The following is a 13045-nucleotide window of genomic DNA, read 5'->3' as shown; positions in this document are numbered from 1 at the left end:
TTAATTTAGGACACAAAGGGACTACCATTTATTTTCGTGAGTAAGGGTTGATGTGGGTTCAAGGGGTGTTTTTTTGTGAAAATTATGAGTCACTTTTCATGACTTCGCATAATTTATGTTTTTTTCATATCTATGCATGGGGTACATTTGTATATATGAATGTATGTATGTACACTGTATTGTTAGTATAAGAAAAGCATGACAATTATTTGTATAATTGTATATATTATCTTATAACTTTAAAGTTTGTACCTAAAAAGTTAATAACGTTTACTATTTTAAGTGGTTACATCAAGAGTTAAGCTGCTGACATCAGCATACATTAGATTTCATCAGCCCCTTCCATTCCAGGAACTTTACAGATGCATTTAGTCACATACAAATGTACATAGCTGTGTACGCACACTGGCTTATGTGCGAGTGTGTTGGTGGGGAAATTGAAAATTGTGGGGCTCTCTTATCTAAAGGCTGTTGACCAAAGCGAAGACAAATCTCCCAGGCGGCGTCAAAACAAAATAAAGGTCGATTAACTCGCCAAACAAAGAACGTCACAAGATGTCTGTGCGTATACATGCATATGTACATACAAATTTACACACCTCCCTCTGTTGGAATACACACACACACGCACGCACTTCCACAGCTGAGATTAGTGTTGGAAAGAGGGTACGTCAACTTATCGATAACTCCGCTCTCTCGCTCATGAGAGCGAGCGAGATGAAAGCAGTGCACCAATGCACTACGCATTTTGTTTTCAATGCCCAATTATGCGTATTGCAGCTAGCCAATTGATTGGCCTTCATGTGTTAAATACTCTTGCCAATGCGAAATCTCATTTCCAATAGACTAGACAAAAGAAACGGTCACTTTAGGTGGCAGAGAGCGAAAACAAAGTAACCTACCGCCCGAGAGTGAGCGAGAGAGCAGGCGGCGACTTTCCAGTCAGCTTGCCTATAAATACGAGCGCGCGGTTGTGAAACGAATCATAAGCTGTGAAAAAGTTGTAGAGAGTAGACGTCTGGGCAAGTGAAGAAAGCAAGTTTTTGAATATTTCAAAAAGTGCATACCAAAAGTAAAGAAATAAATTAACTTTTCTGTGTGAAAGAAGAAAATAAGGTGAGTTTAGTTTGGCAAGTGCTTCATGTTTGTTCTTAGTTGCATTCAAAATGGCGAAGCAGCAAGTGCAGCAAACGAAAAACGGTGCTTTCCATGCATCTATTTGTGTGTGTGTATGTGTGTTTGCCCAGTTCCAGGGGATTTTTTTTTTAAACGAAGTTAGGGCTTAGTCACCAAAACTAAATTTGCCATTTCATGGCGAAATAATGCAAGCTGTGAAAACATTAACGGAAAAACCAATAAAGTTTTCTGTGTGTGTATGCTAAAATACTTTTCTGGGTCACGGGAATTGGGTCACTACGCAGAAAATCAATTGCGCACTTTCCTTTCACTTTCCATTACTAAAGCCAACTTTTTTCCTTTTCCATTTCTCCACTCGCAGCCAATATGCAAATTTTCGTTAAGACTCTGACCGGCAAGACCATCACTTTGGAGGTTGAGCCATCCGATACCATCGAGAACGTCAAGGCCAAGATCCAGGACAAGGAGGGAATCCCCCCAGATCAGCAGCGTTTGATCTTCGCCGGAAAGCAGCTGGAGGACGGACGCACTCTGTCCGACTACAACATCCAGAAGGAGTCGACCCTTCACTTGGTCCTGCGTCTGCGTGGTGGCATGCAGATCTTCGTGAAGACTCTGACTGGCAAGACCATCACCTTGGAGGTCGAGCCATCCGATACCATTGAGAATGTCAAGGCCAAGATCCAGGACAAGGAGGGAATCCCCCCAGATCAGCAGCGTTTGATTTTCGCCGGAAAGCAGCTGGAGGACGGACGCACTCTGTCCGACTACAACATCCAGAAGGAGTCGACCCTTCACTTGGTCCTGCGTCTGCGTGGTGGCATGCAGATCTTCGTGAAGACTCTGACTGGCAAGACCATCACTTTGGAGGTTGAGCCATCCGATACCATCGAGAACGTCAAGGCCAAGATCCAGGACAAGGAGGGAATCCCCCCAGATCAGCAGCGTTTGATCTTCGCCGGAAAGCAGCTGGAGGACGGACGCACTCTGTCCGACTACAACATCCAGAAGGAGTCGACCCTTCACTTGGTCCTGCGACTGCGCGGTGGCATGCAGATCTTCGTGAAGACTCTGACTGGCAAGACCATCACTTTGGAGGTTGAGCCATCCGATACCATCGAGAACGTCAAGGCCAAGATCCAGGACAAGGAGGGAATCCCCCCAGATCAGCAGCGTTTGATCTTCGCCGGAAAGCAGCTGGAGGACGGACGCACTCTGTCCGACTACAACATCCAGAAGGAGTCGACCCTTCACTTGGTCCTGCGTCTGCGCGGTGGCATGCAGATCTTCGTGAAGACTCTGACTGGCAAGACCATCACCTTGGAGGTCGAGCCATCCGATACCATTGAGAACGTCAAGGCCAAGATCCAGGACAAGGAGGGAATCCCCCCAGATCAGCAGCGTTTGATCTTCGCCGGAAAGCAGCTGGAGGACGGACGCACTCTGTCCGACTACAACATCCAGAAGGAGTCGACCCTTCACTTGGTCCTGCGTCTGCGTGGTGGCATGCAGATCTTCGTGAAGACCCTGACTGGCAAGACCATCACCTTGGAGGTCGAGCCATCCGATACCATTGAGAACGTCAAGGCCAAGATCCAGGACAAGGAGGGAATCCCCCCAGATCAGCAGCGTTTGATCTTCGCCGGAAAGCAGCTGGAGGACGGACGCACTCTGTCCGACTACAACATCCAGAAGGAGTCGACCCTTCACTTGGTCCTGCGTCTGCGTGGTGGCATGCAGATCTTCGTGAAGACTCTGACTGGCAAGACCATCACCTTGGAGGTTGAGCCATCCGATACCATTGAGAACGTCAAGGCCAAGATCCAGGACAAGGAGGGAATCCCCCCAGATCAGCAGCGTTTGATCTTCGCCGGAAAGCAGCTGGAGGACGGACGCACTCTGTCCGACTACAACATCCAGAAGGAGTCGACCCTTCACTTGGTCCTGCGTCTGCGTGGTGGCATGCAGATCTTCGTGAAGACTCTGACTGGCAAGACCATCACCTTGGAGGTCGAGCCATCCGATACCATTGAGAATGTCAAGGCCAAGATCCAGGACAAGGAGGGAATCCCCCCAGATCAGCAGCGTTTGATCTTCGCCGGAAAGCAGCTGGAGGACGGACGCACTCTGTCCGACTACAACATCCAGAAGGAGTCGACCCTTCACTTGGTCCTGCGTCTGCGCGGTGGCATGCAGATCTTCGTGAAGACTCTGACTGGCAAGACCATCACCTTGGAGGTCGAGCCATCCGATACCATTGAGAACGTCAAGGCCAAGATCCAGGACAAGGAGGGAATCCCCCCAGATCAGCAGCGTTTGATCTTCGCCGGAAAGCAGCTGGAGGACGGACGCACTCTGTCCGACTACAACATCCAGAAGGAGTCGACCCTTCACTTGGTCTTGCGTCTGCGTGGTGGCGCCATCTAGATTTTTTCACACATAAAACAATTGAAGTTAGTTGTGCCACAAGGCAACTCAAGAATTCATACTAAGTTTTAGTAAGTTGGTTTATTCAAAAGGCACAAAATAATCAATCACAATATTTATTGGTATTCAAATAAAATTTTCAATTTGTGTGTTCAATGTAATACGCTGCGTAGTTTTTATGTGTTTCCAAGGGGTTTTAATTTTGTGGGGAATTCTTGATAAAGTTTTTCCCATGCGAATAAATTTTGAAAACTATGAAAAGTTACAATAAATATTTTAATTTGTAATTTTGTATTTTACTGGAATGGTACCACAGGTACATTGGAATTATTGCTTAGGTACCTTAAGTGGTATTTTTTGGGGTATTTCGTGTGACCAGCTGGCTCCAACGAAAAGTGGAGCCGGCCACACTGGAAATGTCCGAAAACCTGTTGGCTTTTTAGTTAAATTTGTGGAGAAGAGCAGGCAGGCGCAGTCAGGCAAGATGAGCAAGGAAATCCGTTTGGCCACCGTCAACGAGCACAACAAGGCCACGGATCTGTGGATAGTCATCGACAACAAGGTCTACGATGTGACCAAGTTCCGGCTCGAGGCAAGTGTCGATGCAGATTGGTGGTTTTAAGGGGGCGAATCCATCTAATCCAATGTCCTTATCTCCAGCATCCCGGTGGCGAGGAATCCCTGGTGGATGAGGCCGGTCGCGATGCTACCAAGGCCTTCAATGACGTGGGTCACAGCTCGGAGGCGAGGTCAGAGAGTCCATCTTACAGCCAATGCGCCTGGATCACCTGATTCACCTTCCTTTCCCACTTGCCTTTTCAGAGAGATGCTGAAGAAGTACTACATTGGTGACCTGGCGGCTGCGGACATCAAGAAGAAAAGCCCGATTAGGTGAGAATCCCGTCCAGCAAGTGCATGCAAAGACCCAACCAAGCCAAAATGCCATATCATCATGTAAATAAAGAAATCCCTGGCGATTTCCCTGCTCATCTCCCACACGGGTTGATCTCATTATCTCGCTGGAGCACCAGTATCCCTGATAAGGCATTTCATCATCATCATTTCGTACGCTCCACTTTCCTCGATGCATGACGCTCCTATTCCGAGCACAACCGGTTTCGCATGAGCATGGCCTGCGCTTCAATCAATAACTACAATTAGCCAACTCTTATGTAATCCATTAATTGCCTCGAAGCCCCCAAAGTTTCACGCTTCACGTGTCCTGAAAGTCTCCCTTTCGCTTTCCGTTTTCGTGTACTACTTGGATACCCTTTGATACGATTGGATACCCTTAAGATAATGATGATACAGAAGTGTTCCTTAAACTTATAGTATGTTCGTTGATTTGACCTTGCCTTCAATGAGCTCATCACTCAAAAGAATTGTTTACAATTCAATTATATTCCCATGTAGAGTAGCAACTTTTTGTTTACCAACCGCTAACAAAGCCACAATACTTAATATTTAATGAATCTAATGAATCTTAACTTGCATGTACGATATCTGCTCCATTCAAGATTTAAGTCCTTCTCAAGCACGAAAATAAGGTTCTACAAAAGCTAGTTGGACTTGTAAGTTCTAACCACTGACCTGTGTACATACAGGTCATCATGATTAACCCAAAGCACACGTTAAGCACTCGGAATTATGTACATATGTAAAAGCGATAATCTGGAATACCAACAATTTGCACGCTGTAATTGGTCACTCTTTGGTTTCGTGAATGGCACCCCACCTTGACTTGCGTTTTTATTTTGATTCTTGGTTCTGTGCCTTGGTTCCGCCTACTAAAGTGCCACGCCCACTGATGCCACCGCCGCCCCCAAGCAATGCTGCATCCTAAGTTAAACCAACCCCTCTAGAAATGCCCGCAAAACCGCGTAATCCTAGCTAGCTAACCAAAGTGCACCCAGTTTTGTTGTTGTGCCGCCGGGAGTGCCTTCTCCTGACCATGATACCCATTGATTTAAACCGCCTTCCATATTCTCTATTCCGTGCAACAGCTGCCGCCATGTGGCACTGGCCCTGGGCGCCGCCTTCATCGGCATCTCGCTGGTCTATGTGATCCGACGCGGAGTGGCCAGGAACTAGTCTGCGGCCAGACTGCATTACGAGATTCCAGATATATTCCCCCAGCTTGGGCACATCATTTCCCTCACACATTTGATACGAAATAAATTGTACAAATTGCTTAAATTACACAACTCGGGCGTTTTATTCATAAAACCTGCGGTTAAAACCATTCTGGAATTCCCAACAGTAAGAAGAGCTGGCGGCACATTTCTGGTCAGAAAAAATTGAAATTTATTTTCCATTCTTCCGTCGTCACAAACCTGATTGCTCCCCGGCCCACCGGCGCCTCAGCTCCTGCCCAGCCGTTCTACTCCTACTCCTCCACCGCCAGATGATGCACCCACTCCAACGGCAGGCGCTCCGCAATTTTCAATTATACATAGATATATATATTCATATATGTGGTGTGAACTGCGGATCAGTTATGGACTTGACTTAAACCTAAATATCGTTGAGGATCAATGCGGAATCGCACTCCAAAGTACTAAGATTAGTGCAACTGCATCTTCGCCAGCTGCGCGTGCATGAATTATATATTATTGTAGACCTTTCTGTTGTGTTCTCGCTTTTGTAGTATAGTGTATGTATATAGTAGCATATGGTGTGTGCTTAGTGCATCCCATGCAGCTTGTGTTGGTTTGGCTTTCCACTCACTTCGCCGCCCTAGTTCTCGTCGTAGAGGGGCGTGGCATCGCCCAGATTCATGGAGTGCGGCGAGGCGTTGGTGCGCGGCGTACTGCGCACAGAAGCCTTCGAGGACATGCCCATACCCCGATTATGACCGCCTCCAGTGCTGTAGTCATTGACAGGCGTCGATCCATAGCCACCGCCTCCGCCGGCACCGGTGCCACGTCCCAGTGACATTGTAATGCCCATGTTCATGCTCATGCCCATATGCTGTTGCTGCTGCGAGTGATGATGCTGCTGCTGTTGTTGCTGCTGCTGCTGCTGGGCGTGATACGGCTGATGTGACTGATGCTGCTGCGGTCTGCGTCTTGCCCAGGCATCGTTGGCCAGCTGCCAGTCGAGGTTCTCTTTGGCACGTTGCTGGTGATGCGGCTGCATGCTGTAGGCATTGAAACCACCACCGCCACTACCGCCTCCGCCTCCTCCTCCCATATCGTTATACCTGGGCGTGCTGCCCGTTCCGGAACTACTGCCGTAGTGATGCCTCTGACTGCTCGAGGATTGCGAGCTGGGACTGGGCACGTTGTGACCATAGCGAGGCGTCTGTGAGGCATGCGGTGTGTAGGGCGTCATGAACGGAGTCTGTCCACTGGGCGTGTATGGCGTATTGATGGCGCCAAACGACGGCGTCGATGAGCTGCCATAGTGGGAGGAAGATAGTCCAGCACCTTGAGCAGAACTGCCCGACGTGCCGTAGCCAGTGATAGATTGCGTAATGGAGTAGGCGCTCGAACCGCCACCGCCAGCGGCACTGCTGATGCCACTGCGCGGCGTTCCACCAGTCACGCTGCCAGTGATGCTGTAGGGTGCCTGGGGGCCCAAGGATGTCTGGGATGACGACGAGATCGTCGGCGGCGGACGCATCATGTGCAGTGGCGTTAAATTGGACACCGAGGCGCTGGACGGCGTGGCCGTTGGATCCAGCCAGTGTTCCTTGAACCAGCGCAGCAGACTGTTGACCGTATCGAAAATCTGGCCACGGAAACGATAGCCCTCCGGCATGACCGTCACATACTCGTGGCGCACCTTCGTCTTGGGCAGATAGGACAGCAGGAACTTGCCCGGCATGGCGCGTGAGGCCGTAAAGAAGTAGTGTATCTTCTTCGGATCATTTGCCTTCTCCTCGCGCAGCAACTTTTCCATGACATCCCGTTCATTTTCATCGCCGTTCACCGTGATTGGCTTGTAGTACTTGTACTGTATCAGTTCGCGGGCAGCCAAGGCCATCGGCATGATGTGGCGGGCGATGATCTCGTCCAGATCCTCGAACTCCTCGGTGCCGATCCACAGACTCCTGCCCAGGCTGAAATCGTTCTCTTTACCCTCCTCGCGCACATCGATGTGCTGGAAGATGTCGTCGGCCACCTTCCAGGTGGCTGTCAGATGGTCCTTGGACTTGCTGCTCGGACGCAGGGCCACCTCGCCCTGATCGGCCCCAGCCAGCATGGCCACCACCTCCGCGTACGACTTGTTGAAGAAGCTGGGATGGGCGATTACGCGACGGGCGTAGATTTTGCGCTTGAGGGCCCTGGCCTTGGCATCGCTCACTTTCCGATTGTCCAGCTCCTCAGTCACAAAATCATAGTAGTTGTCGCGCCGCGGCCGCCACTCATTGTTCACATCCTTAAGATCAGCGGTCCTCGAGGAGCATTCGACTGAGAACCGGTCAATGTCTATCTTAATGATGCGCACATGAATCATCTGTGAGACGCGCACACGTTCTTCGGGATTGCGAACCTGTCTATCGGACAAGTTCTTGATGTGTATAAAGCCTGGCAGGCCGTTCTCCAGACGCACACGCACGCCAGATGGCTGGCCAGGGCACGCGTTCGCGTCAAAGTGATTCCACACCTCGGACAGCTCGGGGAAGTCGTCCTTGTGGCAGAAGGGGCACTGCCAGCTTTCGTTGGAATCTATACGCACCGGATTCGCGCTGTCCAGCTGATCGCCCTGCGGCCGACGGTACGTGAAACCGGTGACCATGGCCGTGACGCACTTGCCCACGTAAAACGAGTCGGGCGTCTCCTTGGTCAGCATATCGAAGAGCTCCTCCGCACTGGGCTTGGTGTACGGAGTGCGGTAGTCCTTGTACAGGCAGCTCAACTCGTTCCGGATGTCGTACAAGGTGATGCTCTTGCTACCGAATCCCTGGCGCTCCAGTTCCACGGCGAATGCGTCCAGATCGAGATCCTTTAGGCGCTCTGGCGACTCGAGAATTTCCTCAAGGGCACCGGCCGGATTGGTCTCCTCGTCGTCGTACTCCATGGCATCGATGGCCATCTTTCTGGCCCACTCGTACGTTTCTGGATGCACACGCGACCCGTCCAGCACCTCGACATACGCCTCTGTGCTGTCGCCCAGCGATGAGGTATCGATCTTAATGAAACCGCTGCAGTTGATGAAGACCCTGGGCCCCAGATGACACACGGTGACCAACTGGGTGCGGTTCTCCAACCGCTGGTTGCTCTGCTTGAGCAGTTTGAGTAGAGCCTGACCCTTGCGCGGACCCAAGCCACAAATGTACTGCAGCAGGTTGATGGTCCGTGAGTTCTGCACCATCAGGTTGATGTCCAGGCCCACCTCGCTCGTTCGATTGATGAACTGCAGGCTGAGCTGCTCCAGCAGCTGTTCGCGCGGCACACGCTCCTGCAGCGGATGGTAGCGCAGGCAGAGAATCTCGTCGTCCGCATCACACAGCTGCGAGTATTCCACTAGCGGATCCTGCATCTTGCGGGCCAGCGAAGCGGCCTGCTTCAGCAGGGGAGGATACTCCTTGAAATCAGACTCGCCCTTCTTCGAGTTGGCATAGATCTTGGCCAGCTCGTTGTCGATTATCTCCACCTCGATGGGCGGAAACTGTTCGGAGGTCTCGAGCTCATTCAGAATCTCCTTGATGTCTGCCTGGATGTTCTGGGCATCGCGCGATTCCGCTCCGATGACAACAATGTGTGGCTTCTTCATTTTGATAAAGTCACTCAGCTTTCGAAGGTCGGCCATCTTCTGGGCCTTCTCCTCAAGGTTGTAGGAATTCTTGCGCTTCAGAATGTTCGGCAGTCGCAGGTAGTCGGAGATGTCGCCCTCCACAGTGGTCACCGCACAGAAGGCGGCCACTGAATGGTCGGGATCGTAGGCCAGACCCAGCACTCGTATGCCCCTCAGCGTGCTCCACTCCTCGTAGCCAAAGTCGGCGGGCAGTTGCGGTTTATAGGGTGCCACCTTTAGCCACTTGTACAGCTTACCCGTGCAGGAACGCAGCACAAATTGCTGGGCCTCCTCGTGCAGAGTGGAGCGCAGCTCCTTGATCAGATCCGGAATGACCCACTTCTGCAGCGCCAGCTGTACGCATTCCGCCCGCAGCTTATTCCACTCCTGCACGTGCTTGGCAAACTGATCCAGCTGGTACAGGGCCTTGGACTCTTCCACATAGTCACCGGGTGTTCCGTTGGCACACGCATTGCCCTCGAACTCCTCGAGGAACGTAATCTCCAGCAGCTTCTCCTCCTCGGCCATCATTAGCTTAATGAATTGATCGCCAAAGAGATCGCTTACCGGCTTCTTGGCCACGTACTTCATCGAGTACACAGGCGAATTCTCATCGATCAGCACCATGCCATTCTTGGTGGGCCGTATGTTAATCCTGGCTCTGTCGAAGTACACCTCACGCATGGTCTTGCGCAGCAGAGGCTCCTGTGCCAGCTGCCGGGCCACCACGTATTTTGCGGCATGGATAACCTCTTCCGTGGTCATGAAGCGCGGCGACAAATATTGCTTGGCCAGCTCTGTGGGACCGATGCTTTCCTGGGTGATCTCATTGCGCTGGTAATTGTCGCGCAGATTTTCGGCATACTGCTCCGGCGTGAGACCAAAGTGCTTGGCAAAGCCGCAGATGCCCGCCTTGCGGAACACCGCATAGGGACTGCTGTTGGACGCCTGCTTCAGTTGGTAATCGATTAGCTCGGGATCGTCCTCGTCCTCCGGCTCTGGTACAACTATCGCCTCGGCCGCGTCGTCACCGTTCTCAGCGGCGGCTGCCTGGCGACGAGCCTTGGCCTCGCGACGCTCCTGGATAGCCTTTCGACGCTGCTCCGCCTGCATGCGGGGCAGCTCATGCGAATAGTTCAGCAAAAAGTACATGTGCACGTCCTTCAGCTCCTCCATGGACTGCACGTCGGCGAGGCGCTCGAAATCGCTGTCCAGTATGAGGCGAACATCATCCGGTATGGGTTTATCTGTGTCGGCGCATAGCGTGTCCAGCTGGAACTGACGCATCTTCTCGAAGAGCACCTTTAGCTTGCGCTTTCTATCGTTTAGCTGACACCAGATTCCATCGAAGTAGTAAACCTTCCAGAGATCGTCGATATTCAGCTCCGGCTTCACGTACTCCTTGCGATAGAAGGCTATAAAGGGCACCTCCAACTGCTGGTTGCGTATAAATTCTAGCGTCTGCTTAATCTTGTTAACGGTTGTCGGTGGTTTGCGCATCTTCTCGCGGCTCTCCGGCTTCTCCTGTTCCGAAACAGTGTGCTTGCAGAAGGCATACTTGTAGATCCATTCAGCCTCGAGGTCCAGCTCGTCTGATCCCTCGGGCACCGGGGTAACGGGCACCTCGCGCAGCTGCATTCGTTCTGGGATGTCTGTCTTGCGAATCTCGTTGTCCATATCGGTGAAATGGCCACGCTTGAGCTCGCTGGGCTCGTATATGTCGAAGATTGTCTTCTTGACCACCTTCTTTTTGAGCGCTTTCTTCTTCTTGACGCGCATATCATCGCCGACGCCCAGATCCTCATCGTACTCATCTCCTTCCGAGTCATCTTCGTAGTCGTCTTCCTCGTACTTTGAGAAGTCGTCATAGTCGAAGTCTACGCCAAAGATGTCCTGGCCCTCTTGGAGTGATCTGTGGTTGGATTATATTAACCGTGTCTATTGATATCTCAACTTTATTATTGTTTATATACTTACGCGTCTGTAAAGATGGGGCGCCGCTTCTTCTTCTTCTCGGCTATGGGACGCCCATTATCGTCCACAATGAAGTCATCCGCGTCCGACTCCGTATCCACGTCGTCGTAGTCGTCCGCCTCCCTGTGACTGCGCTCGCTGCGATGCCCAATGCTCTGTAGGATCAGGGGCAATCAGTTGGACACTGTGTATTGATTGGTGGTCAGGGATTACTAGTGGCATACCTCATCGTTCTCGTCGAACAACTGCTCGGCAATCTGCTCACGCACCAGACCCTCGTCCACGTGCTGCTCCTCGCCATCGCTTTCGTTGTCGTGGATGCGACGCAGACGCTTGAACCGCTTCTGCAAGGGTAAACATAATTTGAAACATTATATTCGAAGAGCATAGAAGACCCCCTAATCCCTCAGCTATGATAATCTTTGTTAGTTAAGCTTGGAAATATGAAAAGGAGGAAGGAACACCTACCCGTCTCTCGACTTTGACGCCCAGATTCTCCTCGATCAGATCGTAGTCGTCGTCCTCCAGTCGATCGTCCAGATCGTCGTCCTCGTGCTTTTTGCGCTTCTTGCCGCTGCCGACGCCATCGGAATCGTAACCGCTGCCATCGTCCTCCTCGATGGGATTGTCGTCGATCAGATCTTTGAGCTCTTCGCGCAGCCGTTCCTCGTCATCTACGGAATAGGGCATTCAAAATGTTGATTAACCTTTTACGTTCATTGTAGCCGCAGATTCACATATGCAATTGAAAACTGATTTCATAGCTTAAATTGGAGCGATTGACCCGGTTTTGAGAAAGACCTACATTATATGCATTACCTATGATATTAGATTAGATAGTAGATTTCGATATAGTGAAGCCCTGACCATTGATTATTCCAACTGCATCTATTGAACTAATTCCCCCCTCCCTGCTTTGATTTGCAATTTCTTGGAGTAAGCCGCGTTCTTCCAATTCGCCGCACTTGTTTTTTTTTTTCATTTATTGGAATGCGCGCAGCTGTTTGTTGTTGCTGCTGTTGAGGCTGATATTCGATGGCCACGGTAGCACAGTAAAAACACAAGACCTAACCTCAAAGTTGTAAACAAAAGAAGTTGCAACCGTGAGGCATTGGCCAGTTAGAGGTGGCTTTATCCCGGATATGGACTGTTGCGATCGGCGGATGGTGAGATGTGTGGGTGGTGGCGAGGAGGGGGGGAAAGCCCGCCAGAGATCGCCACAAACGTATGTATGTATGTATTCGTACGCGCCTTCAGCGACTCGAGTCGAAAATCTCACCTTCTTCTTCTTCGCTACTATCGGAGACGGCCGCCTTCAGTTTCTTGAGCCTCTTGCGCTCGTTGACGTCCAATTCTTCCTCCTCCTGCGGGAAAAACGAAGAAAAGCCATTTGGTTATTTCAATATATATGTAGGTACTTATGTATGTACACACACGCAAGGCGCAACGCACACCGCACACATACAGACGCACGGACAGTACGCGCGGCTAGAAATATTGTTTTTGGGGTTTCGCAGACACCTACCTCCGATTCCTCAGCCTCGGAGTCCAGAAATTCGGCCATAATATAATGGAATAAAGCTTAACTTAATAATAAAACGCGTATGAATACAGAGAAACGAATAGTTTGTGTGCGTTTCTCCCTCTTCTCTTCTTCTTTATTTCTACATCTTCTTGACAATTACAGCAAAGTTGATATTAAAATACTAGCCAAATACTTAATACCACTAACACTCTTTTACTGATTACAGTTCACTTGGCTGTT

General features: G+C 50.6%; 3 protein-coding genes across 5 annotated transcripts; 2 read left to right on the top strand and 1 right to left on the bottom strand.

Moving 5' to 3' along the window:
* The first annotated feature begins 961 nt into the window (after window positions 1-961).
* On the top strand, window positions 962-3725 carry LOC27208440 (polyubiquitin-C). Of its 2 annotated transcripts, XM_039298112.2 has the most exons (3): window positions 962-1116; window positions 1499-3306; window positions 3535-3725. In XM_039298112.2, the coding sequence occupies exons 2-3, from the start codon at window positions 1504-1506 to the stop codon at window positions 3562-3564; spliced, it is 1833 nt and encodes a 610-aa protein (XP_039154046.1). In that variant the 5' UTR covers window positions 962-1116; window positions 1499-1503; the 3' UTR covers window positions 3565-3725. The 2 variants fall into 2 exon arrangements, with proteins under 2 accessions (XP_039154046.1, XP_016038282.2); XM_016184006.3 differs by having other exon boundaries at window positions 1499-3725.
* Window positions 3726-3952: 227 nt separating this feature from the next.
* Window positions 3953-5768, top strand: LOC27206361 (cytochrome b5). 2 transcript variants are annotated; one of them, XM_016172913.3, is made up of 4 exons: window positions 3953-4156; window positions 4225-4313; window positions 4387-4455; window positions 5358-5533. In XM_016172913.3, the coding sequence occupies exons 1-4, from the start codon at window positions 4049-4051 to the stop codon at window positions 5410-5412; spliced, it is 321 nt and encodes a 106-aa protein (XP_016038281.1). In that variant the 5' UTR covers window positions 3953-4048; the 3' UTR covers window positions 5413-5533. The 2 variants fall into 2 exon arrangements, with proteins under 2 accessions (XP_016038281.1, XP_016038280.1); XM_016172912.3 differs by lacking the exon at window positions 5358-5533 and adding an exon at window positions 5568-5768 and having other exon boundaries at window positions 3956-4156.
* LOC6725270 (transcription elongation factor SPT6) lies at window positions 5756-13004 on the bottom strand. Its single transcript, XM_016173510.2, has 6 exons — window positions 12806-13004; window positions 12560-12644; window positions 11749-11954; window positions 11505-11624; window positions 11284-11435; window positions 5756-11218 (listed from the first exon to the last, which is right to left on the bottom strand). The coding sequence occupies exons 1-6, from the start codon at window positions 12842-12844 to the stop codon at window positions 6301-6303; spliced, it is 5520 nt and encodes a 1839-aa protein (XP_016038279.1). The 5' UTR covers window positions 12845-13004; the 3' UTR covers window positions 5756-6300.
* Between the last annotated feature and the right edge of the window lie 41 nt (window positions 13005-13045).

This window comes from Drosophila simulans, chromosome X (assembly GCF_016746395.2).
Source record: "Drosophila simulans strain w501 chromosome X, Prin_Dsim_3.1, whole genome shotgun sequence".
In the NCBI taxonomy this organism is placed as follows: domain Eukaryota; kingdom Metazoa; phylum Arthropoda; class Insecta; order Diptera; family Drosophilidae; genus Drosophila; species Drosophila simulans.
The sequence above is the reverse complement of the archived record's forward strand: the minus strand, read 5'-3'. Positions and strand labels throughout refer to the sequence as shown.

What these genes read in the sequence shown, in the direction of transcription:
- LOC27208440 (XM_016184006.3), top strand. Translation starts at nt 1,504, where the DNA reads ATGCAAATTTTCGTTAAGACTCTGACCGGCAAGACCATCACTTTGGAG.
- LOC27206361 (XM_016172912.3), top strand. Translation starts at nt 4,049, where the DNA reads ATGAGCAAGGAAATCCGTTTGGCCACCGTCAACGAGCACAACAAGGCC. An exon ending in GGTCACAGCTCGGAGGCGAG is followed by an intron (nt 4,314 to 4,386) that starts GTCAGAGAGTCC and finishes TTGCCTTTTCAG; the next exon opens with AGAGATGCTGAAGAAGTACT. An exon ending in AAGAAGAAAAGCCCGATTAG is followed by an intron (nt 4,456 to 5,567) that starts GTGAGAATCCCG and finishes TCCGTGCAACAG; the next exon opens with CTGCCGCCATGTGGCACTGG.
- LOC6725270 (XM_016173510.2), bottom strand. Translation starts at nt 12,844, where the DNA reads ATGGCCGAATTTCTGGACTCCGAGGCTGAGGAATCGGAG. An exon ending in CCGAGGCTGAGGAATCGGAG is followed by an intron (nt 12,645 to 12,805) that starts GTAGGTGTCTGC and finishes TTTTTCCCGCAG; the next exon opens with GAGGAGGAAGAATTGGACGT. An exon ending in CGCCCCATCTTTACAGACGC is followed by an intron (nt 11,219 to 11,283) that starts GTAAGTATATAA and finishes ATCCAACCACAG; the next exon opens with ATCACTCCAAGAGGGCCAGG.